This window comes from Salmo salar, chromosome 15 (genome assembly GCF_965601325.2).
Source record: "Salmo salar chromosome 15, fSalSal1, whole genome shotgun sequence".
NCBI lineage: Eukaryota > Metazoa > Chordata > Actinopteri > Salmoniformes > Salmonidae > Salmo > Salmo salar.
The window spans coordinates 109,447,501-109,469,921 of record NC_138305.1 but is presented as its reverse complement, the minus strand read 5'-3'; the positions used below and the strand labels follow the sequence as shown (position 1 = coordinate 109,469,921).

Sequence of the window (22,421 nt, the reverse complement as noted above, 5' to 3'; positions counted from 1 at the left end):
GAGTCCCTCTAGTTTAATGTTATTTCTATGAGTCCCTCTGTTTTAATGTTATTTCTATGAGTCCATCTGTTTTAATGTTATTTCTATGAGTCCCTCTGTTTTAATGTTATTTCTATGAGTCCCTCTGTTTTAATGTTATTTCTATGAGTCCATCTGTTTTAATGTTATTTCTATGAGTCCCTCTGTTTTAATGTTATTTCTATGAGTCCCTCTGTTTTAATGTTATTTCTATGAGTCCATCTGTTTTAATGTTATTTCTATGAGTCCCTCTGTTTTAATGTTATTTCTATGAGTCCATCTGTTTTAATGTTATTTCTATGAGTCCCTCTGTTTTAATGTTATTTCTATGAGTCCCTCTGTTTTAATGTTATTTCTATGAGTCCCTCTGTTTTAATGTTATTTCTATGAGTCCCTCTGTTTTAATGTTATTTCTATGAGTCCATCTGTTTTAATGTTATTTCTATGAGTCCCTCTGTTTTAATGTTATTTCTATGAGTCCCTCTAGTTTAACGTTATTTCTATGATTCCCTCTAGTTTAACGTTATTTCTATGATTCCCTCTCGGCCAATAGAAAGCACAGGGGCGTGAACAGGTCCTGTTGCGCGGGGTGGAACGTCTTGACAGAGACACTTCCTCACTGGAGAATGGCGGCTACCGCCTGCTCTACCGTTAACAACACTACCGTTAACACCACCACCAAACCGCAGAAACAACACCGGAGGAAAAGTAGAGATACGCGGCGGAGACAAGCGGCTCTGTTTTTCCTTAGTAACATTTCACTAGATGGACGACCAGTACAACAGACATACCATGGAAACCGAGACAGCGAGTTGTTAGGGGATGATATCGGTTCGACAGTGGTCGGGACGTTAACTGTGTCTAGCTATGGGACCTTCACTAACCTACCGACGTCTGTGAGCTGCGGTGCCGTCGGTACCGTTAGCGCTGTTCCGGGACTTGGAGTTATCACCGTCCCGCCTATCCTCGTTCTGCCTTCGGACTCGTTCAATGATGGGACAACGGAGGTATTTCTGGAGAGGCGAGGAGGATCGTTTTCCTCGCAGGGAAACCTCCTGTCTCCCTCGGGTCTCCTTCCTACTCCCCTCGGACGGCGGAAGTCCTCCACATTACTGTCGGTCCAGAGTTGTAATTCGGTGACTTCGGAATCGGGACGGAGGTGAGTTTAGTACCTTTGTAACTCGTGTCCTGGAAGCACAGGTTTTTAGTGCTGTGTGTCTAGGATCGTTTGTAACCTCACTCACTCAAAGTCCTTCCTGTCTGTTGTTTCCCACGGCGTGTCATTTCAACCGTATCCACGTGTGTGAGTCTTTTATACGTTGTATCGTTGATACAATCTTTTACTTTTAACCACACAACAAACATCAGTTGGTTACATTGTATATTCTCTCGACTGGCTACTTTTATTAATGTAACAAGCAGCTAGTTAGACAGGCCATTTTACTAAATTAAATTAGACTGAATGTGTCGTTTCACACACAGACATCAACTGGTTACATCCCGACTTGCTGTAATACTTTGCTATTATATGAACCAGGTCATTTAGTTTTCCCTCCCCTTGACTTTTCCCACATTGTGTTACTTTACAGCCTTACTCTAAAATTGATTAAATCGTTTTTTCCCCCTCATAAATCTACACACAATAACCTATAATGACAAAACAAAAACTGGTTTTTAGAAAAATATATATATATATATATATATATATATATATATATATATATATATATATATAAACTGATCACATTTACATAAGTATTCAGGCCTTTTACTCAGTACTTTGTTGAAGCACCTTTGTCAGCGATTACAGCCTTGAGTCTTCTTGGGTATGACGCTACAAGCTTGGCACACCTTTATTTGGGAAGTTTCTCTCATTATTCTCTGCCGATCCTCTCAAGCTCTGTCAGGTTGGATGGGGAGCGTCGCTGCACAGCTATTTTCAGGTCTCTCTAGATATGTTCGATCGGGTTCAAGTCTGGGCTCTGGCTGGACCACTCGAGGACATTCAGAGACTTGTCCCAAAGCTACTCCTGCGATGTCTTGGCTGTGTGCTTAGGGTCGTCGTTGTCCTGTTGGGAGGTGAACCTTCGACCCAGTCTGAGGTCCTGAGCGCTCTGGAGCAGGTTTTCATCAAGGATCTCTGTACTTTGCTCTGTTTATCTTTGCTTTGATCCTGACTAGTCTCCCAGTCCCTGTCACTGAAAAGCATCCACACAGCATGATGCTGCCACCACCGTGCTTCACCATAGGGATGGTGCCATGTTTCCTCCAGACATGACGCTTGGAATTCAGGCCAAAGAGTTAAATCTTGGTTTCATCAGACCAGAGAATCTTGTTTCTCATGGTCTGAGAGTCCTTTAGGTGCCTTTTGGCAAACTCCAAGCGGGACTGTCATTTGCCTTTTACTGAGGAGTGGCTTCCATCTGGCCACTCTACCATAAAGGCCTGATTGGTGGAGTGCTGCAGAGATGGGTGTCCTTCTGGAAGGTTCTCCCATCTCCACAGAGGAACTCTGGAGCTCTGTCAGAGTGACCATCGGGTTGTTGGTCACCTCCCTGACCAAGGCCCTTCTCCCTCGATTGCTCAGTTTGGCCGGGTGGCCAGCTCTAGGAAGAGTCTTGGTAGGTTCCAAACTTCTTCCATTTAAGAATGATGGCGGCCACTGTGTTCTTGGGGACCTTCAATGCTGGAGAAATGTTTTGGTGCCCTTCCCAAAATCTGTGCCTCGACACAATCCTGTCTCGGTGCTCTACGGACAATTCCTTCAACCTCATGTCTTGGTTTTTGCTCTGACATGCACTGTCAACTGTGGGACCTTATATAGACAGGTGTGTGCCTTTCCAAATAATTTTTTATTTAATCCATTTTAGAATAAGGCTGTAACGTAACAAAATGTGGAACAAGTCAAGGGATCTGAATACTTTTTGAAGGCACTGAGTAGTCCTCTTTAAAAGAACCGACTCTTCAATGTAGCCACCCTTTGCCTTGATGAGAGCTTTACACACTGGCATTCTCTCCAAGTCCTCTTCTTAAAGTGAACTCTAGGGTAAAAAACAACTACCAAATAACTCAGTTCTCTTTGTATTCACACTGCCCATGAATAAGGACTCAACTACCAAATAAATCAGTTCTCTTTGTATTCACACTGCCCATGAATAAGGACTCAACTACCAAATAACTCAGTTCTCTTTGTATTCACACTGCCCATGAATAAGGACTCAACTACCAAATAAATCAGTTCTCTTTGTATTCACACTGCCCATGAATAAGGACTCAACTACCAAATAACTCAGTTCTCTTTGTATTCACACTGCCCATGAATAAGGACTCAACTACCAAATAACTCAGTCCCCTTTTATTCACACTGTCCATGAATAAGGACTCAACTACCAAATAACTCAGTTCTCTTTGTATTCACACTGCCCATGAATAAGGACTCAACTCTGTTTGCCTGATCACTTCACCTATTTCGTGGTCCGAGTCCTGTTTGCATTTCACTTTGCTATGTGTAGAAAGGAACCAAGATCTTTTCCCAACATTCACTCAATGCATTCTGGGTTTTTACCATGTGCGGGACAAGCCATTCCATCAGAATGTTGTTATCACACAGCTAGATATACTTACAGTTTTTGGAAGCTAATAGATTACAATTAGTTAAAAGATGAGAAAATTATTGTAAACAAAAGATACTATTAACGTGTACAAATTATTGGTAACAGAATAAATAGCAGAATAATAACTGCACAGTAATAGAGATGTGTACACCAAGTATAGGCTACTTCCCCTTTAATTAAGCAATAAGCCATGAGGGGATGTGGTTTATGGCCAATAGACCACAGCTAAGGGCTGTTCTTAGGCACGACGCAACGCTGGAATTTATCTGCATCCTTTACAATCGCTAATCAATATCCAAAAACACCACGTTTTCTTCACATCTTCTCTCTATTGTGGCACCAATGTGAGGGGTTATAACAGTAGTCTAGTGTATGGGGTTATAACAGTAGTGTATGGTGTTATAACAGTAGTCTAGTGTGAGGGGTTATAACAGTAGTCTAGTGTGAGGGGTTATAACAGTAGTCTAGTGTGAGGGGTTATAACAGTAGTCTAGTGTGAGGGGTTATGTCAGTAGTCTAGTGTGAGGGGTTATGTCAGTAGTCTAGTGTGAGGGGTTATGTCAGTAGTCTAGTGTGAGGGGTTATGTCAGTAGTCTAGTGTGAGGGGTTATGTCAGTAGTCTAGTGTGAGGGGTTATGTCAGTAGTCTAGTGTGAGGGGTTATGTCAGTAGTCTAGTGTGAGGGGTTATAACAGTAGTCTAGTGTGAGGGGTTATAACAGTAGTCTAGTGTGAGGGGTTATAACAGTAGTCTAGTGTGAGGGGTTATGTCAGTAGTCTAGTGTGAGGGGTTATGTCAGTAGTCTAGTGTGAGGGGTTATGTCAGTAGTCTAGTGTGAGGGGTTATGTCAGTAGTCTAGTGTGAGGGGTTATAACAGTAGTCTAGTGTGAGGGGTTATAACAGTAGTCTAGTGTGAGGGGTTATAACAGTAGTCTAGTGTGAGGGGTTATAACAGTAGTCTAGTGTGAGGGGTTATAACAGTAGTCTAGTGTGAGGGGTTATAACAGTAGTCTAGTGTGAGGGGTTATAACAGTAGTCTAGTGTGAGGGGTTATAACTGTAGTCTAGTGTGAGGGGTTATAACAGTAGTCTAGTGTGAGGGGTTATAACAGTAGTCTAGTGTGAGGGGTTATAACAGTAGTCTAGCGTGAGGGGTTATAACAGTAGTCTAGTGTGAGGGGTTATAACAGTAGTCTAGTGTATGGTGCGGGACTCACAAGAGAACCTGGGGAGCTTTATGTTCACATTGCCCTAAAAAAGGGAACCTCTGGAGATGGTCTGTTTGGTTCGCTTCGGGGCCTTCTTTGAGGGGTCTGAGTTCACAAACATTCTCTGAAAGGAACCAAGTGTGAAAACACTACTCAAAGAAGCCTTGCTGTGATTGGGCAATACACTATAGGCTCCTTGTATTTCCATTTCGTTGACCAAAAGGTGTACTATTGGTCAATTACTTGCCCAAAATAAACAACCAAGCCAACTGCAGTTTCCTCTGTCCACACACTCTCATACACACACACTCACACAGACGTCTACTGTAGCCTATGTGTGTAGCTAGTGTACAGAGCAATGGATGATCGTGGTACGACAGGCCCTGTTTTACACTACTCATGTACTGGATCTGCCCAAGCAGGACAAGTTACCAGTCACTCAACTGCACTTTTCCTCCACACAGCGCTACTGTATTTGGATAGTCTATACTACATCCCATACGGCACCCTATTCCCTAGACAGTGCACTACTTCGACATAGGGCTCTCTGGTTAAAAGTAGTGCACTATGAAGGGAACTGGGTGCCGTTTGGGATGCTGGCTGTCTATGCCACAAAAAACAGGCACAAGTTACTACTTGTAGTGTGTGACTAGCATCGCAGCGTTTATGGCAGCCCACTCCTACACTCATCTAGAGGTTGAGGCGGACATGTTTGGTGGAGTCTACAGTTTGTGGGGGCTTTTATAATGTGCTAACTTTAGACTTTCCATGCAGGGGTTTTGTCAGGTGACTTGTTTCACTGCATCACCTTTAGGTAGGATAGATTGTATGCAATATAATATGTGTTTTGATGTATTTTGTTGACAAGTAAACATTGAAAATGGTTCAAAAATACATCAAAAGCATATTATATTGCGTACCTGTTACATCTACGTGGGTCCTGTCTAATTCTTTCTGCAAGCGGTTAAATTGCCAGTGCAAACAGGAGGTAGAAAGAGGACATCTTTGTCTTGTGCCTCTTTCTAAAGCAATTTTATCAGATAACGTATTATTTGTGTATATTGTCTGCTTTAGGACATTTTTATATCATATTTGAATTGCGCATTTATTATCTCATTTGGAAAACTTTTCTAAGTGTTTAATAGAAAACACCATTCAAGACGGTCAGAATGATGTCATTGTTGATACATCTAGATCTTGTTTTTTTTTTTAGCATATTATATTAAATTGAAACATGTTCTTGAATTTGTTTCTAAGTGTTTAGTTTTAATAAACTATGTTTGATTAATATGTATCAAGTCTTGAAGGACTTTTTCCATTCTGTTGCTTATGAGCTTTGTTATTATTTTATTGTTGCAATTGATTCAACTTATGGGTCTGTAATCAGCAGAGGACTCTCCAGATTTTCCCTATTTTAATTTATTTATTCTTTTTTAATATATATATATTTTTTTAAATATAACTGAAATAATGGTTTGATACATGGAACTAGGAAGTACTGAATTGAGTGACTTGTGTTGTCATTTGTGTAAGTAGGGGCGTTACTTTGTCCCAGAATGTTGAATAGAATTCTATGGGAAGGCCGTCCATTCCTGGTGCTTTTCACCATGCGAAAGTTTTAACTGTCTAATATTTATTTTTGGGGCGATCTCTGTTTTTAGTGATATAACATTTTTTTCGTCTGCTCATAACTGCTTCAGGATAGTGGAGTCTAAGAAGGCTGTAGGGTCATTCACACTGTTGTGTCATTCTAATTTGTATAGATTTTCATAGATTTTTAAAATGGTCATTAATCGCATGGTTGTTTCTAATGCGTTTTGTATGTTTATGTATTAAAATTATAACTGGTTTGAGGTGTATTTGTTATGTGAGGGCTGTTAGACGTTTACCAGGTTTAGTTTCCATTAAGTAGTATTCGTTATGTGAGGGCTGTTAGACGTTTACCAGGTTTAGTTTCCATTAAGTAGTATTCGTTATGTGAGGGCTGTTAGACGTTTACCAGGTTTAGTTTCCATTAAGTAGTATTCGTTATGTGAGGGCTGTTAGACGTTTACCAGGTTTAGTTTCCATTAAGTAGTATTCGTTATGTGAGGGCTGTTAGACGTTTACCAGGTTTAGTTTCCATTAAGTAGTATTCGTTATGTGAGGGCTGTTAGACGTTTACCAGGTTTAGTTTCCATTAAGTAGTATTCGTTATGTGAGTTTAACCTGTAGTTGTTGGCTCTCTTCATTCAGTAAAATATCATATTCCTGATTTAAGTTCAGACATTTTATTTTCTTCTTTACCTTGCAAAGATTTTTTATGTGCTTTTTTTTTCTTTCTAAAATAGTTATTTATTTTTCTTTTAATGTTCATTTCTAACTCGATTTAACGTTTTTGCTGTATGTTGTTAGTCAACCAACTGGGTCACAGTGTGGTTGTTAACCTGCATGTATAGAGTCAACACACACACACACACACACACACACACACACACACACAACATGATGTCAATCTCACTACGTTAGAACAGCGACAACAAACGCAGCAGGCTTTAGGGGTTAATTCAATTCAGCAAGTTACTCTGGCCTGAACCATGTTCCATACATTACCTTTGTGCTTGTCACACACTGTCGATACTAGTAGCTTAATGCTTATTGAGACTGTCGATGCTAGTAGCTTAACGCTTATTGAGACTGTCGATGCTAGTAGCTTCATGTTTATTGAGACTGTCGATGCTAGTAGCTTAATGCTTATTGAGACTGTCGATGCTAGTAGCTTAATGTTTATTGAGACTGTCGATGCTAGTAGCTTAATGTTTATTGAGACTGTCGATGCTAGTAGCTTAATGCTTATTGAGACTGTCGATGCTAGTAGCTTCATGTTTATTGAGACTGTCGATGCTAGTAGCTTCATGTTTATTGAGACTGTCGATGCTAGTAGCTTCATGTTTATTGAGACTGTCGATGCTAGTAGCTTAACGCTTATTGAGACTGTCGATGCTAGTAGCTTCATGTTTATTGAGACTGTCGATGCTAGTAGCTTCATGTTTGAGACTGTCGATGCTAGTAGCTTAATGTTTATTGAGACTGTCGATGCTAGTAGCTTAATGCTTATTGAGACTGTCGATGCTAGTAGCTTCATGTTTATTGAGACTGGCGACGCTAGTAGCTTAATGCTTATTGAGACTGGCGACGCTAGTAGCTTAATGCTTATTGAGACTGGCGACGCTAGTAGCTTAATGCTTATTGAGACTGGCGACGCTAGTAGCTTAATGCTTATTGAGACTGGCGACGCTAGTAGCTTAATGCTTATTGAGACTGGCGACGCTAGTAGCTTAATGCTTATTGAGACTGGCGACGCTAGTAGCTTAATGCTTATTGAGACTGGCGACGCTAGTAGCTTAATGCTTATTGAGACTGGCGACGCTAGTAGCTTAATGCTTATTGAGACTGGCGACGCTAGTAGCTTAATGCTTATTGAGACTGGCGACGCTAGTAGCTTAATGCTTATTGAGACTGGCGACGCTAGTAGCTTAATGCTTATTGAGACTGGCGACGCTAGTAGCTTAATGCTTATTGAGACTGGCGACGCTAGTAGCTTAATGCTTATTGAGACTGGCGACGCTAGTAGCTTAATGCTTATTGAGACTGGCGACGCTAGTAGCTTAATGCTTATTGAGACTGGCGACGCTAGTAGCTTAATGCTTATTGAGACTGGCGACGCTAGTAGCTTAACGCTTATTGAGACTGGCGACGCTAGTAGCTTAACGCTTATTGAGACTGGCGACGCTAGTAGCTTAATGCTTATTGAGACTGGCGACGCTAGTAGCTTAATGCTTATTGAGACTGGCGACGCTAGTAGCTTAATGCTTATTGAGACTGGCGACGCTAGTAGCTTAATGCTTATTGAGACTGGCGACGCTAGTAGCTTAACGCTTATTGAGACTGGCGACGCTAGTAGCTTAACGCTTATTGAGACTGGCGACGCTAGTAGCTTAATGCTTATTGAGACTGGCGACGCTAGTAGCTTAATGCTTATTGAGACTGGCGACGCTAGTAGCTTAATGCTTATTGAGACTGGCGACGCTAGTAGCTTAATGCTTATTGAGACTGGCGACGCTAGTAGCTTAATGCTTATTGAGACTGGCGACGCTAGTAGCTTAATGCTTATTGAGACTGGCGACGCTAGTAGCTTAATGCTTATTGAGACTGGCGACGCTAGTAGCTTAATGCTTATTGAGACTGGCGACGCTAGTAGCTTAATGCTTATTGAGACTGGCGACGCTAGTAGCTTAATGCTTATTGAGACTGTCGACGCTAGTAGCTTAATGCTTATTGAGACTGTCGACGCTAGTAGCTTAATGCTTATTGAGACTGTCGACGCTAGTAGCTTAATGCTTATTGAGACTGTCGACGCTAGTAGCTTAATGCTTATTGAGACTGTCGACGCTAGTAGCTTAATGCTTATTGAGACTGTCGACGCTAGTAGCTTAATGCTTATTGAGACTGTCGACGCTAGTAGCTTAATGCTTATTGAGACTCTCGATGCTAGTAGCTTAACGTTCACTCGTCAAGGGTAGCCAGAGGGCTAGTAGCCATAGCAAGCCGTTTTTGTAAATAACACATTTGTTCTTAATTGACCTGCCTGGTAAAATGAAATATGTTGTTGCTCATAGAAGACAGGTGAGACAGAGATGAACACACACACACACACAGACCACAGCAGAGGCTGCTCTGTGAGAACAAGCCCTACGCTGGAATCTGAATGACATCATCACTCTGTGGGGGACGGAGGAAGGGGTTGTTAATCTGTCTTGTGAAACTTTCACATCTGAAAATGGTTTTAGCTAGGCTTATAACGAGGAACTGAAACAAACCAATCCCTACGGGATGATGATGTCACACTGTAAAAGTAGCATGACCAGCCAGGACTGTGTGGTGGGGGCGGGGCCAGGACTGTGTGGTTGGGGGCGGGGCCAGGACTGTGTGGTTGGGGGCGGGGCCAGGACTGTGTGGTTGGGGGCGGGGCCAGGACTGTGTGGTGGGGGTGGGGCCAGGACTGTGTGGTTGGGGGTGGGGCCAGGACTGTGTGGTTGGGGGTGGGGCCAGGACTGTGTGGTTGGGGTGGGGCCAGGACTGTGTGGTGGGGGTGGGGCCAGGACTGTGTGGTGGGGGTGGGGCCAGGACTGTGTGGTTGGGGGTGGGGCCAGGACTGTGTGGTTGGGGGTGGGGCCAGGACTGTGTGGTTGGGGGTGGGGCCAGGACTGTGTGGTTGGGGGTGGGGCCAGGACTGTGTGGTTGGGGGTGGGGCCAGGACTGTGTGGTGGTGGGGGTGGGGCCAGGACTGTGTGGTGGTGGGGGTGGGGCCAGGACTGTGTGGTGGTGGGGGTGGGGCCAGGAGGTGGGGCCAGGACTGTGTGGTGGTGGGGGTGGGGCCAGGACTGTGTGGTGGTGGGGGTGGGGCCAGGACTGTGTGGTGGTGGGGGTGGGGCCAGGACTGTGTGGTGGTGGGGGGTGGGGCCAGGACTGTGTGGTGGGGGGTGGGGCCAGGACTGTGTGGTGGGGGGTGGGGCCAGGACTGTGTGGTGGGGGGTGGGGCCAGGACTGTGTGGTGGGGGGTGGGGCCAGGACTGTGTGGTGTGGTGGGGGTGGGGCCAGGACTGTGTGGTTGGGGGGGGTGGGGCCAGGGCTGTGTGGTTGGGGGGGGTGGGGCCAGGACTGTGTGTTGGGGGGGTAGTGTGTTTATCCTGACCAGTGTTGACTGACCTCTGCTCTGCTATACCCCCCCTCTCTTCCCAGGCTGTCTGTCTCCAGAGCCAAATGAATGAACTCCTGTATAAACACACTCACACAGTCTGAGCCTCTAGCCTGCGAAACATCATGTCTATCTGCTAACAGCCATTCCAGAACAGATAACATGCATGGTCTGTTTTTCTCCAAATACAGTCATGTCTGTCCAATAGTCCACTTGTCTGTCTGACCCATTGACCACCTGTCTGTCTGACCCATTGACCACCTGTCTGTCTGACCCACTGACCACCTGGCGTTTGGAACAAAAACAAAACAATCTAGACTATATATAACAGATTTGATCTGGAATTAGATGATGGATGTGTCCAAAATGGTATCCTATATAGTGCACTAGTTTTGACCAGGGCTCCTACGGAATAAGGTGTAATTTGTAATGCACTCCTACATGTTGTTGTATTCTCATGACCGTGTCCCAAATGGCACCCTGTTCTCCATCTAGTGTCCCAAATGGCACCCTGTTCTCCATCTAGTGTCCCAAATGGCACCCTATTCTCTATATAGTGCACTACCTTTGACCAGGGCCTGTCATGCCAAATAGTTTCCCCCTGACAAAAAGTGTCACAATTGGATTCGATGAGTTCTGGCTTCTGTTGCTAGGGATGTTGCTAGAACTTGCAAAATTCTGATCGTAATGAACCGAAGCGTCCGTTGCTATGCTGTGGTTGCTTGGATCTATTTCACCTCGTAAGCGCTCGCTCAGTCCGCGCAAAATTATAACCTCCAGAATTGCTCTCCAAGGACGGTGTTTTTGAGGATGACAACCAGCTGACTACCTGCTGCTTCAGAGGACCAAAAAGACTGGAAAGAGAACACTCTTTAACATTACCATATATTTGTCTTTATATAAGAACATTTGTTAAATAGGAAGAAATAATGTAGGCTGTATATAGATTGATGTTGTTAGCTACTGTACTTATTTACCTCAGCCTGTCTGGTCAGCTAGCCAGCCAGAGTAGCCAGCCAGAGTAGCCAGCCAGACAGCCAGCTAGCTTGCCAGACATTTTTATTTAGCTAACGTTAGCTAGCTAGCTAGCTAGTGTAACTGTTATTGTAGCTTTCTGTTTGTATGTATCTTGCATTTCAATGGCGTCCCTCAGAGATTTTCTTTTAACCTTCCAACCAGGCGAAGTACAATGAAGGCACCACTAATCTCGACAAGAGGGGCAACGTTAAGCATTTCTATTAGATAACTGGACGGATTTAGCTATGTACAACCAATTTCCATCTGGCTAGTTGGTCATCTACATGTTGCTAGCTATCCATGTAGTTCAGTGGAGAACGGCTCATAATAATGTCTGGAACGGAGTAAATGGAATGGTATCAAACAAGTTGTCACCATAACACATGATCGGTAAGTGTCCCAATTCAAATTCTGCCCTGACAAGTTGTTTTGTAATGGTTACTGTATTTGACCACAGCAGAGTTAAATATTCTAGAATGTGTGTGTGTGTGTTTCAGTATCCTTACAAATATGAAAATCTGCATACTGTATGCCACAGATGTGGGTAACAAAGTAATCTTCTCTCTAACACTTTTTAAATGTTAGGGGTTGACCTCATTCACTAAATCCAAGAACGGCAACAGCTGGTGTCTGACGGCGACCGATCACTTTACCAAGTGGATGGAGGCAAAACCCATTTAAGGTCAGTACAGGAAGAGTATGTGCTTAACTCTAAATTCCCTTCTGTAACCCATTTTTTTATATATTTTTTAAAAGGGTGCTTGGAACTGTTAGATTCTGGGTTAAACTTGGAACATTGTTATATTCAGCAGTATAGTATTGGAGGAGTGATAGAGACTGGTTTTTACATCAGAAGTTAACGGTTATCTGTAGGAGCCAGATGGCTTTGGAATGTGTTGGGTGGACCGGAGGAAGTCACGGTAATGTTATAGGGGAAGCGGATGGACATCTGTGGATTAGGCAAATGAGGGGGTTGAGGTCAGGTCAGATTCCCCCCCCCCTCCCCTTTTAAGGGAGAAATGATTGTTTTATTATCCTATTACTTTGTCTTTCCGTCAAACCATAAGATGTAAGGATTGAAGAGAAGGAGAAGTGGTTAAACTGGAGTATATATACTTGTGGCGGTGGAAACATGTTTTGTCTGAATGCAGCTTCCTCTGGGAAGAATAAAATTGGTTAATCATTCATAATGTCCGTAGAGTTTTATTTTTTTATTTTTTTATTTTTTTTTACTCTGAGAATTTGAACCTAACAGAAACAAAAATAGATGTTATTTTTGTATGATGCACATCAAGGATGAGCCTGGCGAGGCCACCTACAAGGCCATATTGGTTGGACATGTTCATGTATTTTTCTGGCCCTCCAAGAGATATGTAAGAAATGTATTTGTAATATGAATTATAATTGCATTTATTCCTGTTATCAATCAAGGTGAGACTGAACATGGATGGACAAAGCGCAAGAGAAACGGAAAGAGAGCTACCGGAGAAGAATCAAGAATGGGGACTAAGTGTTACGACATCCGGGCGAAATACTTGGTTTGGAAGAATGACTAAAGGAAGACGAGACCTGGGAAACCTCGCTGCTCTTTCACTCCTAGCTGAGGTCACCATCTGTTAAAGTGAATATAAAAACATCTCAGATAATAACTATTTGTATTTGCACACAAAATAACCTGACGCTAGTTTTAGTTTCCCCTAACACTGATATTTTTCTCCTTGTCTTCCAAGGGTTACCTCGGTGGAAGACAGCAATCTTCTCCAGTTGGGACAATCAACCACTGAAAGCACTGACACCCTACACTACGGTGAAGCCCGTGAGACAAAGTATGTTAAGCTTTGGTTGACATTTTGAGAAAAGCAAGAAATGGTAGTTATGCTGAGCTTATAAAAATGTACTTCTTCAAATGACTTTAGAACCATCAACTGTCTGAGCCCCCCAGGAAGTATCCCATCTACCAGAGCCAGTGAGTTTAGATCAGTCTGATTCTCTGTGCTCTGAGTTGGAGGGGGACCAGCTTGAGGTGAGGCTATACCTTCCAAAAGTGTTGAAAAGTACATATCTCCCATTTTATAACACTGCACTAATACATCAAATTTTCTCACAGTAAAGTGTGTTACCTGTGTGTTTTGCTTGTTTTACGTCTCTGTCTCCTACCCTGTTCCCTTTAACTCCTCTCCTGTTCTCCAGGACCTATGGGGGTTCTGCCCAACACCCAGACATGGATCCACCTGATGTCCTCCCATTACCAACCACCTACAGCTACTGATATTGTCATGTTGTCATTATCTGCTAAGAATTTTTTTTTTTGCTCTTTCATACTGGGCACATAATATGTGAGATATACGGATTGACTAAAAACTACCTCGCACTGCAAACACACAGAACAAAGGGAGTAGCAGTGGCTGGACTTTCGCATTCTCTCTCTTCAAGTCCCACTTCTGAGACTGACTGCCACATAACAGAAATCACTATTTTAATCTATGATTGCCATGTGAGTGTACAACAACAACAACAACAACAACAACAACAAAAAATCTGTGAAAAATAAATGAATGAATGACACAACTGTACCAAAAACAAAGTTTTATGTATTAAAATCTTAAATATTGCCAGGTTGGTTTTCACAGCTCATTCCCAAGGTGTTCATTATTGTAAATTATAAGGGATCTTTTGATTTGTATTTCTTTGTTCCACATTATTCATTGTTGTATCCTAGAAACTACAATAGATATATATATATATATATATATATATATATATATATATATATATATATATATATATTCAACCACAAAGGTGTACTAATCAGCTATGTGAGAGAGAACAAAATGAATCACAATAGAGGACTACTGCAATTCTATTGTGTCAAAGCAAATGATTTGTTTTCTTTGCCATTTCTGAAACGTAGTCATGTTTTAAGACATGGATTTGATGTTGTAAAGTTAACAAGGTACCTAACAGTAGTTTGAAGAAATGTTTAAATTTTATTAGTTAAAATAAACTTGTTTAAAACAGAGAAAATTGCCACGCAAAAAGGGCCTCGTTTGCATAGTGTTAGCAGTTGACGTTACTCTTCAATAACACAGACCCCAAAGCAAATCATAGGGTGGAAAAATAGGTTTATTCAAAGAGGACAAATCGGGGATATTATGCTGAGAGGTAGATAATGTTCATTCTCCCCTGTCCTCAGTGATTCTCTCCACAGAACTAAGAGACAGGATGTAGTTTTATAACCCAATCCTAGACGGTGGTTGACCAATTAGAATTCCTTTACAATAAAATTGGGCCAATGGCCAAATAACAAGTATCCTGTTTCAGGGTCAATGCCTCGACAAATTCTTCCCATGTCTCTGACTCAATGATTGTTTATTCCCTCTTGACCGTTAGTCCTCTTCTTTTGTGTATTTATCGTCAAAGTATTCTTACACTGGCGATGATGAAAAGAACGTCATTTAGGCTGTAATGATCGCCAAAATTCTAATCGTTAGGTCGTCTCACCGTTGGTATAGCAACGGACGCTAATAGTTCATCAAATCCCATTGTGATGCGGGGGGGGCACTTTTTGTCCAGGGGACATTATTAGGTGAGACAGGCCCATTGGGAATAGGGTGCCATCTGAGACACCTGGAGTTATCAGTCTGCACTTTTCTCACCAAATGGGATAATGTATTTAAATTAAATGGGATAAAGTATTTAAATTAAATGGGATAATGTATTTAAATCAAATGGGATAATGTATTTAAATCAAATGGGATAATGTATTTAAATTAAACGGGATAATGTATTTAAATCAAATGGGATAATGTATTTAAATCAAATGGGATAATGTATTTAAATCAAATGGGATAATGTATTTAAATTAAACGGGATAATGTATTTAAATTAAACGGGATAATGTCTTTAAATCGAATGGGATAATGTATTTCAATTGAATGGGATAATGTATTTAAATCGAATGGGATAATGTATTTAAATCGAATGGGATAATGTATTTAACTGAAATGGGATAATGTATGTAAATGAAATGGGATACTGCGTTTAAATTGAGTGGGATAATGCATCTACATTGAACGGGATAATGTATTTACATTGAACGGGATAATGTATATAAATTAAACAGGATAATGTGTTTAAATTGAGTGGGATACTGCGTTTAAATTGAGTGGGATAATGCATTTACATTGAACGGGATAATGTGTTTACATTGAACGGGATAGTGTGTTTAAATTAAACGGGATAATGTATTTAAATTGATGTAAGCCATCCTTCGACCACCAAGTAAGAGGGAAATGTTAGGATGGGGATTTTTAAAGTCATTGCGCAATGCTAATACAAAAACAGATTGTAATTTTCGTTGCCGGTTGGGTTTCAATTTGTCTGTCAGTCAGTCAGTGGTGTCCCAATCCACTAGGATGCTGCCTAGTGCTACAGTCCTAACAGCACTGCTGTGAGGGTATTTAAGCTAAAGCCCCAGACGGTGACGTCACAGAGCTGCTGATTGACGGCTGGCAGCCCCTGAAACCTTAAACAAAGATCAGCACACTGATCCTCAGTCAGCTCAGTACCTCTGATTACAAACAACAGATAGACCGACCAAGAGGAGGAGGAGGGGGGGGGGGACAGAGAGGGAGGGAGGGGATAGATAGATAGAGGGGGGAGGGGATAGAGAGCAACAGAACACAGCAGAGGGAGAATGTCCAGTTCTCCGGGTTATACCTACAGTGAATTCAAAAAGTATTCATACCTCTTGACGTTTTCAACATTTTGTTACGTTACAGCCTTATTCTAAAATTATTTTAATTGTTTTTGTTATCAATCTACACACAATACCCCATAATAACAAAGCGAAAACAGGTTTTTAGAAATGTTTGCAAATGTATAAAATTAAAAAAAAAAATCTTATTTACATAAGTATTCAGACCCTTTGCTATGAGACTCGAAAGTGAACTCCAGTGCTTCCTGTTTCCATTGATCATCATTGAGATGTTTCTACAACTTGATTGGAGTCCACCTGTGGTAAATTCAATTGATTGGACATGATTTGGAAAGGCACACACCTGTCTATTTAAGGTCCCACAGTTGACAGTGCATGTCAGAGCAAAAACCAAGCCATGAGGTCGAAGGAATTGTCCGTAGAGCTCTGAGACAGGATTGTGTCGAAGCACAGATGTCGGGAAGGGTACCAAAACATTTCTGTAGCATTGAAGGTCCCCAAGAACACAGTGGCCTCCATCATTCTTAAATGGAAGAAAGCGGAGAAGGGCCTTGGTCAGGGAGGTGACCAAGAACTCGATGGTCAATCTGACAGAGCTCCAGAATTTCTCTGTGGAGATGGAAGAACCTTCCAGAAGGACAACCATCTCTGTAGCACTCCACCAATCAGGTCTTTATGGTAGAGTGGCCAGACGGAAGCCACTCCGACTATGAGAAACAAGATTCTCTGGTCTGATGAAACCAATATTTAACTCTTTAGTCTGAATGCCAAGCATAATTTCTGGTGGAAACCTGGCACCATCCCTACTGTAAAGCATGGTGGTGGCAGCATCATGCTGTGGGGATGTTTTTCAGTGGCAGGGACTGGGAGACTAGTCAGGATCGAGGGAAAGATGAATGGAGCAAAGTACAGAGATCCTTGATGAAAACCTGCTCCAGAGCGTTCAGGACCTCAGACTGGGGCGAAGGTTCACCTTCCAACAGGATAACGACCCTAGGCACATATCCAAGACAACGCAGGAGTGGCTTCGGGACAAGTCTCTGAATGTCCCAGCCAGAGCCTGGAACTTGAACCCGATCAAACATCTCTGCAGAGACCTGAAAATAGCTGTGCAGCAACGCTCCTCATCCAACCTGACAGAGCTTGAGAGGATCTGCAGAGAGGAATGGGAGAAACTCTCCAAATACAGGTGTGCCAAGCTTGTAACGTCGTAACAAAGAAGACTAGATACTGTAATCGCTGCCAAAGGTGCTTCAACAAAGTGCTGAGTAAATGTGATATTTCAGTTTCTTAAATTATTTTATAAATTTGCAAAAAAATCTAAAAACCTGTTTTTGCTTTGTCATTATGGGGTATTGTGTGTAGATTGGACACCAGTCTCAACGTCAACAGTGAAGAGGCGACTCCGGGATGCTGGCCTTCTAGGCAGAGTTGCAAAGAAAAAGACACATCTCAGACTGGCCAATAAAAAGAGAAGATTAAAATGGGCAAAAGAACACAGAAGGCCAGCATCCCGGAGTTGCCTCTTCGCTTTTGACGTTGAGATTGGTGTTTTGTTGGTACTATTTAATGAAGCTGCCAGTTGAGGACTTGTGAGGTGTCCGTTTCTCAAACTAGACACCCTAATGTACTTGTCCTCTTGCTCAGTTGTGCACCGGGGCCTCCCACTCCTCTTTCTATTCTGGTTAGAGCCAGTTTGCGCTGTTCTGTGAAGGGAGTAGTACAGAGTGTTGTACAAGATCTTCAGTTTCTTGGCAATTTATCGCATGGAATAGTCTTCATTTCTCAGAACAAGAATAGACTGACAAGTTTCAGCAGACGTCTTTATTTCTGGCCATTTTGAGCCTGACATCGAACCCACAAATGCAGATGCTCCAGATACTCAGCTAGTCTAAAGAAGGCCAGTTTTATTGCCTATTTAATCAGAACAACAGTTTTCAGCTGTGCTAACATAATTGCTAAAGGGTTTTCTAATGATCAATTAGCCTTTTAAAATGATAAACTTGGATTAGCTAACACAACGTGCCATTGGAACACAGGAGTGACGGTTGCTGATAATGGGCCTCTATACGCCTATGTAGATATTCCATAAAAAAAATCAGCCGTTTCCAGCTACAATAGTCATTTACAACATTAACAATGTCTACACTGTATTTCTGATCAATTTTATGTTATTTTTAATGGACAAAAAATGTCATTTTCTTTCAAAAACAAGGACATTTCTAAGTGACCCCAAACTTGTGAACGGTAGTGTATATTATACAACAAAAAAACATAAATCTTTCATCTCCGTGTGTTTCAGAAATGTCATTTTAATTAACAAGAGGCTGAATGTATCTTACGGGAGAAAGCATCAGAGCGAGGGAAACAGCTCCCGCTGTTTCTCAGTAGGTGTAGCCCATCTATCCGATGTTGTCTGGTCAAAAACAGTATGACATTGTTGTCGCCTGATCTATTGAATGCAATGGAAGCCAGCCAGTATTTGGTAAAAAACCTTGATTAAAAAAAAGTGTATATAATAATAGCCAATCAGCATTGATCAAAACTGAGTGAGGTCAGCTGTGAACGGTCCTGGCCTACCAAAAACATCAGAAACCATCACATCAGAAACCAAACATCATTGACAGAAAACAACTTGAATTGTTGCATCTCGTTATCATTGTTCTCCGGTGGCAAACTAGCTAAAAAAATGTTTTGTCCCTTTCCTAAATTAGCCATGGATGAAGACAGGGACTTGTGGTTTTACTCTGTGTACTGGAAAATGATTACAACTGTGATTCTGATCCAACCATTAATTCATACATTGTTGTGCCCCCATGGCCTGAGAGGATATAAGTTCAGTATGTAGCTAGATGTAGAAACGTTAGGCTAATGTTATCTAGCTGGCCTGGCGCATCGTTGCACATGAAAAGAAGTTACGCTAGCGAGCAAGCATTTTAGCCAGGTAGCCTAGCACAGCAAAAAACTAAGCGTGTACTGTATGACAGGGTCATAGACCGTTTAGGCATCATGAAAGAGGAAGATAGCATTTGGTGTTTCTCAACAAGTAGGGTGAGTCAGCATGTTTTTTTGTTTGTTCTACTTGCACGCAGAAATCAGTATCATGGACAGCCACGTCATATTGGACTAAATCGTTTTTAATATCTTTTAGTTGTCACTGTATTAGACTAAGCAGAAGTGATTTGATGATGTTGAAATGGTGTTGGAATAATGGAGGCAGCTCCTGTTTACTTTGCGACTTGCGGTAAATCTCTGTGGTTATAAATCACTTTGACATTATGGGGTGTGTAAATTATGGGGTGTGTAAATTCAGACTTTAACACAACTAAATGTGGAAAATGTCAAGGGGTTGTGATTACTTTCTGAAGGCACTGACTGCCTAATTTTTAAGATGGAAAATGAATGAAACATTTATCTATGCCTTCATTTTAAAAAGAAAATATATATAGACTCTTAACTTTCATTTGACACCCTAATTTTGATGTGCTCTTATGAACTTCACATGTTGGTGCTCATGGGTCTTTTTCCATGTAAATACCCATCTCATGTCAACCCAAACCTTATGTCTGCAAAATAACATACAACACATTGGACACTGTCTGCATAGCTCAATGTATAACAGACATACCACACAACATAAGGGTTCCCAGGAGATCATATGTTATGTTTTGAAGTTGGGAGAGATTCCCTGAGAATGCCTGCGGAATGTGCTGGAATGTTCAATTTCTGTCTGTCTGTGGAAAATACTTTTTTCTTCTGCTGACCAGTGTGTTTGTTAACCAACCTATATAAGTAGAATAGAGGTGTGTGTGTGTGTGTGTGTGTGTGTGTGTGTGGTAAGGGGATCGAATGTAACTATCTACCACCCAATCAGCTGAGCTGACAACTCGCCTCATGGGTGATTTTATCCTATGAATTGTCTACTAAAAAGGAATACAGTTTGAAAAACAGCCCGATAGAATAGTAGTTTTTAAAAGTAGGGTTTTGGAGTTAGATTAAAGCGGACTCACGAAAAGGGCAACCAGTGAAGAACAAACACCATTGTAAATACAACCCATATTTACGTTTATTTATCTTCCCTTTTGTACTTTAACTATTTGCACATAATATGACATTTGAAATGTCTTTTATTCTTTTTGGAACTTTTGGACTGTTTACTGTTAATTTGTATTGTTTATTTCTCTTTTGTTATCTATTTCACTTGCTTTGATAATGTAAACATACGTTTCCTAGGTAGGGAGGGAGGGAGAATTCTACTCAAATCAAAACCTTTTGAAGTCCACCTCACAGATTTAAAACACACAAAAAAATAGTTTTTATAATAATTCTGAATACATTTATAAATTAACAGAGAGAGCGCAACCTATGCTGCTTGCTAAAGTGGGGGGGGAAAGTATTTGATCCCCTGCTGATTTTGTACGTTTGCCCACTGACAAAGAAAGGATCTGTCTATCATTTTAATGGTAGGTTTATTTGAACAGTGAGAGACAGAATAACAACAAAAAAATCCAGAAAAACGCATGTCAAAAATGTTTTAAATTGATTTGCATGAGGGAAATAAGTATTTGACCCCCTCTCAATCAGAAAGATTTCTGCCTCCCAGGTGTCTTTTATACAGGTAACGAGCTGAGATTAGGTGCACACTCTTAAAGGGAGTGCTCCTAATCTCAGCTTGTTACCTGTAAAAAAAGACACCTGTCCACAGAAGCAATCAATCAATCAGATTCCAAACTCTCCACCATGGCCAAGACCAAAGAGCTCTCCAAGGATGTCAGGGACAAGATTGTAGACCTACACAAGGCTGGAATGGGCTACAAGACCATCGCCAAGCAGCTTGGTGAGAAGGTGACAACATTTGGTGCGATTATTCGCAAATGGAAGAAACACAAAGGGACGATGGACGGGGCCGTGTACCGTCAAATCTTGGGTGAGAACCTCCTTCCCTCAGCCAGGGCATTGAAAATGGGTCGTGGATGGGTATTCCAGCATGACAATGACCCAAAATACACGACCAAGGCAACAAAGGACTGGCTCAAGAAGAAGCACATTAAGGTCCTGGAGTGGCCTAGCCAGCCTCCAGACCTTAATCTCATAGAAAATCTGTGGAGGGAGCTGAAGGTTTGAGTTGCCAAACCTCAGCCTCGAAACCTTAATGACTTGGAGAAGATCTGCAAAGAGGAGTGGGACAAAATCCCTCCTGAGATGTGTGCAAACCTGGTGGCCAACTACAAGAAACGTCTGACCTCTGTGATTGCTAACAAGGGTTTTGCCACCAAGTACTAAGTCATGTTTTGAAGAGGGGTCAAATACTTATTTCCCTCATTAAAATGCAAATCAATTTATAACATTTTTGACATGCGTTTTTCTGGATTTTTTTGTTGTTATTCTGTCTCTGTGTTCAAATAAACCTACTATTAAAATTATAGACTGATCATTTCTTTGTCAGTGGGCAAACGTACAAAGTCAGCAGGGGATCAAATACTTTTTTCCCTCACTGTATTACGCTTCCATGGCAACTGACGAGACTATGATGATCTATTACTGTTGAGACTGGAAACTAAATTACACTCTGAGGTGGGGGATCCTTGGCTCTTGACTGCTGTGTTGCCATGTTTCATGACTTTATCTCTTCTCTCTCTCTGCCCCACAGTCGGACTCGTAACCTGTTGGGTTCCCCCAGACATCGCCCCGCGAAGAAGGTCCACTTCATCAAGAACATGAGACAATACGACACACGAGGCAGCAGGTAAGTCTTAGAACACTGACTGAAACACTTCTTGCCTCTCAGTCAAACACTTCCTCGTTCTCTCAGAACACTGACTGAAGCCCTTCCTCGTTCTCTCAGAACACTGACTGAAGCCCTTCCTCGTTCTCTCAGAACACTGACTGAAGACCTTCCTCGTTCTCTCAGAACACTGACTGAAGCCCTTCCTCGTTCTCTCAGAACACTGACTGAAGCCCTTCCTCGTTCTCTCAGAACACTGACTGAAGCCCTTCCTCGTTCTCTCAGAACACTGACTGAAGACCTTCCTCGTTCTCTCAGAACACTGACTGAAGACCTTCCTCGTTCTCTCAGAACACTGACTGAAGACCTTCCTCGTTCTCTCAGAAC

General features: G+C 41.9%; 1 protein-coding gene and 1 long non-coding RNA gene across 3 annotated transcripts in view; both read left to right on the top strand.

Moving 5' to 3' along the window:
* The first annotated feature begins 610 nt into the window (after window positions 1-610).
* The window catches only part of LOC106572907 (CDK5 and ABL1 enzyme substrate 2), a 139,084-nt gene continuing 117,273 nt past the window's right edge, over window positions 611-22,421 (top strand). For both annotated transcript variants that reach the window (XM_045696504.2, XM_045696503.2), the window contains exons 1-2: window positions 611-1,177; window positions 21,960-22,055. In XM_045696504.2, coding sequence (XP_045552460.2) covers window positions 645-1,177; window positions 21,960-22,055 — 629 coding nt within the window. In that variant the 5' untranslated portion in view covers window positions 611-644. The remainder of the gene's footprint in view (window positions 1,178-21,959; window positions 22,056-22,421) is intronic.
* LOC106572908 (uncharacterized) lies at window positions 10,540-14,204 on the top strand. The gene is made up of 5 exons (XR_014380732.1): window positions 10,540-12,274; window positions 13,024-13,213; window positions 13,323-13,418; window positions 13,509-13,615; window positions 13,783-14,204. It is a non-coding gene; the product is annotated as an uncharacterized LOC106572908 (long non-coding RNA).